The 357-nt window shown below is 57.7% G+C and overlaps 1 protein-coding gene across 1 annotated transcript in view; it reads left to right on the top strand.

The window, feature by feature from the left end:
* Positions 1-357, top strand: part of LOC119590838 — a gene marked incomplete in the record, with an annotated part of 5,360 nt that overhangs the window by 4,150 nt on the left and 853 nt on the right. Inside the window, 1 exon segment of the mRNA XM_037939596.1 lies at positions 23-305. Coding sequence (XP_037795524.1) covers positions 23-305 — 283 coding nt within the window.

Raw genomic sequence — 357 nt, 5'->3', positions numbered from 1 at the left:
TAATAAGAGGCCAACCTCCCAGACACATCGGCCAGAAGACGGTCGAGCCGGGTCGCCCCTCCTTCAAGAAAGCCGACATGTTCTCCGTCAGCGTCCAGAACTTGTACCGTATAAGGAGGCAAAAGAGCCTTGTCCAGGAGCTGCTGGATGACCCTTCTCTCCTCACCGGCAAAGGTCAGCATTACCTGGCCAAAGGTCACCTCACACCGGACTCCGACTTCGTGCTGGAGGCCGAGCAGGACGCGACCTACTACTACGCCAACGCTGTTCCGCAGTGGCAGGCCATCAACAACGGGAACTGGAAGGTAAGGGGGCGGCCGGCGCTGCGGACTCATTTGGCTTTTGTTTGCTTTCTTT

This window comes from Penaeus monodon, chromosome 27 (genome assembly GCF_015228065.2).
Source record: "Penaeus monodon isolate SGIC_2016 chromosome 27, NSTDA_Pmon_1, whole genome shotgun sequence".
NCBI classification, from domain to species: Eukaryota; Metazoa; Arthropoda; class Malacostraca; order Decapoda; family Penaeidae; genus Penaeus; species Penaeus monodon.
The sequence above is the reverse complement of the archived record's forward strand: the minus strand, read 5'-3'. Positions and strand labels throughout refer to the sequence as shown.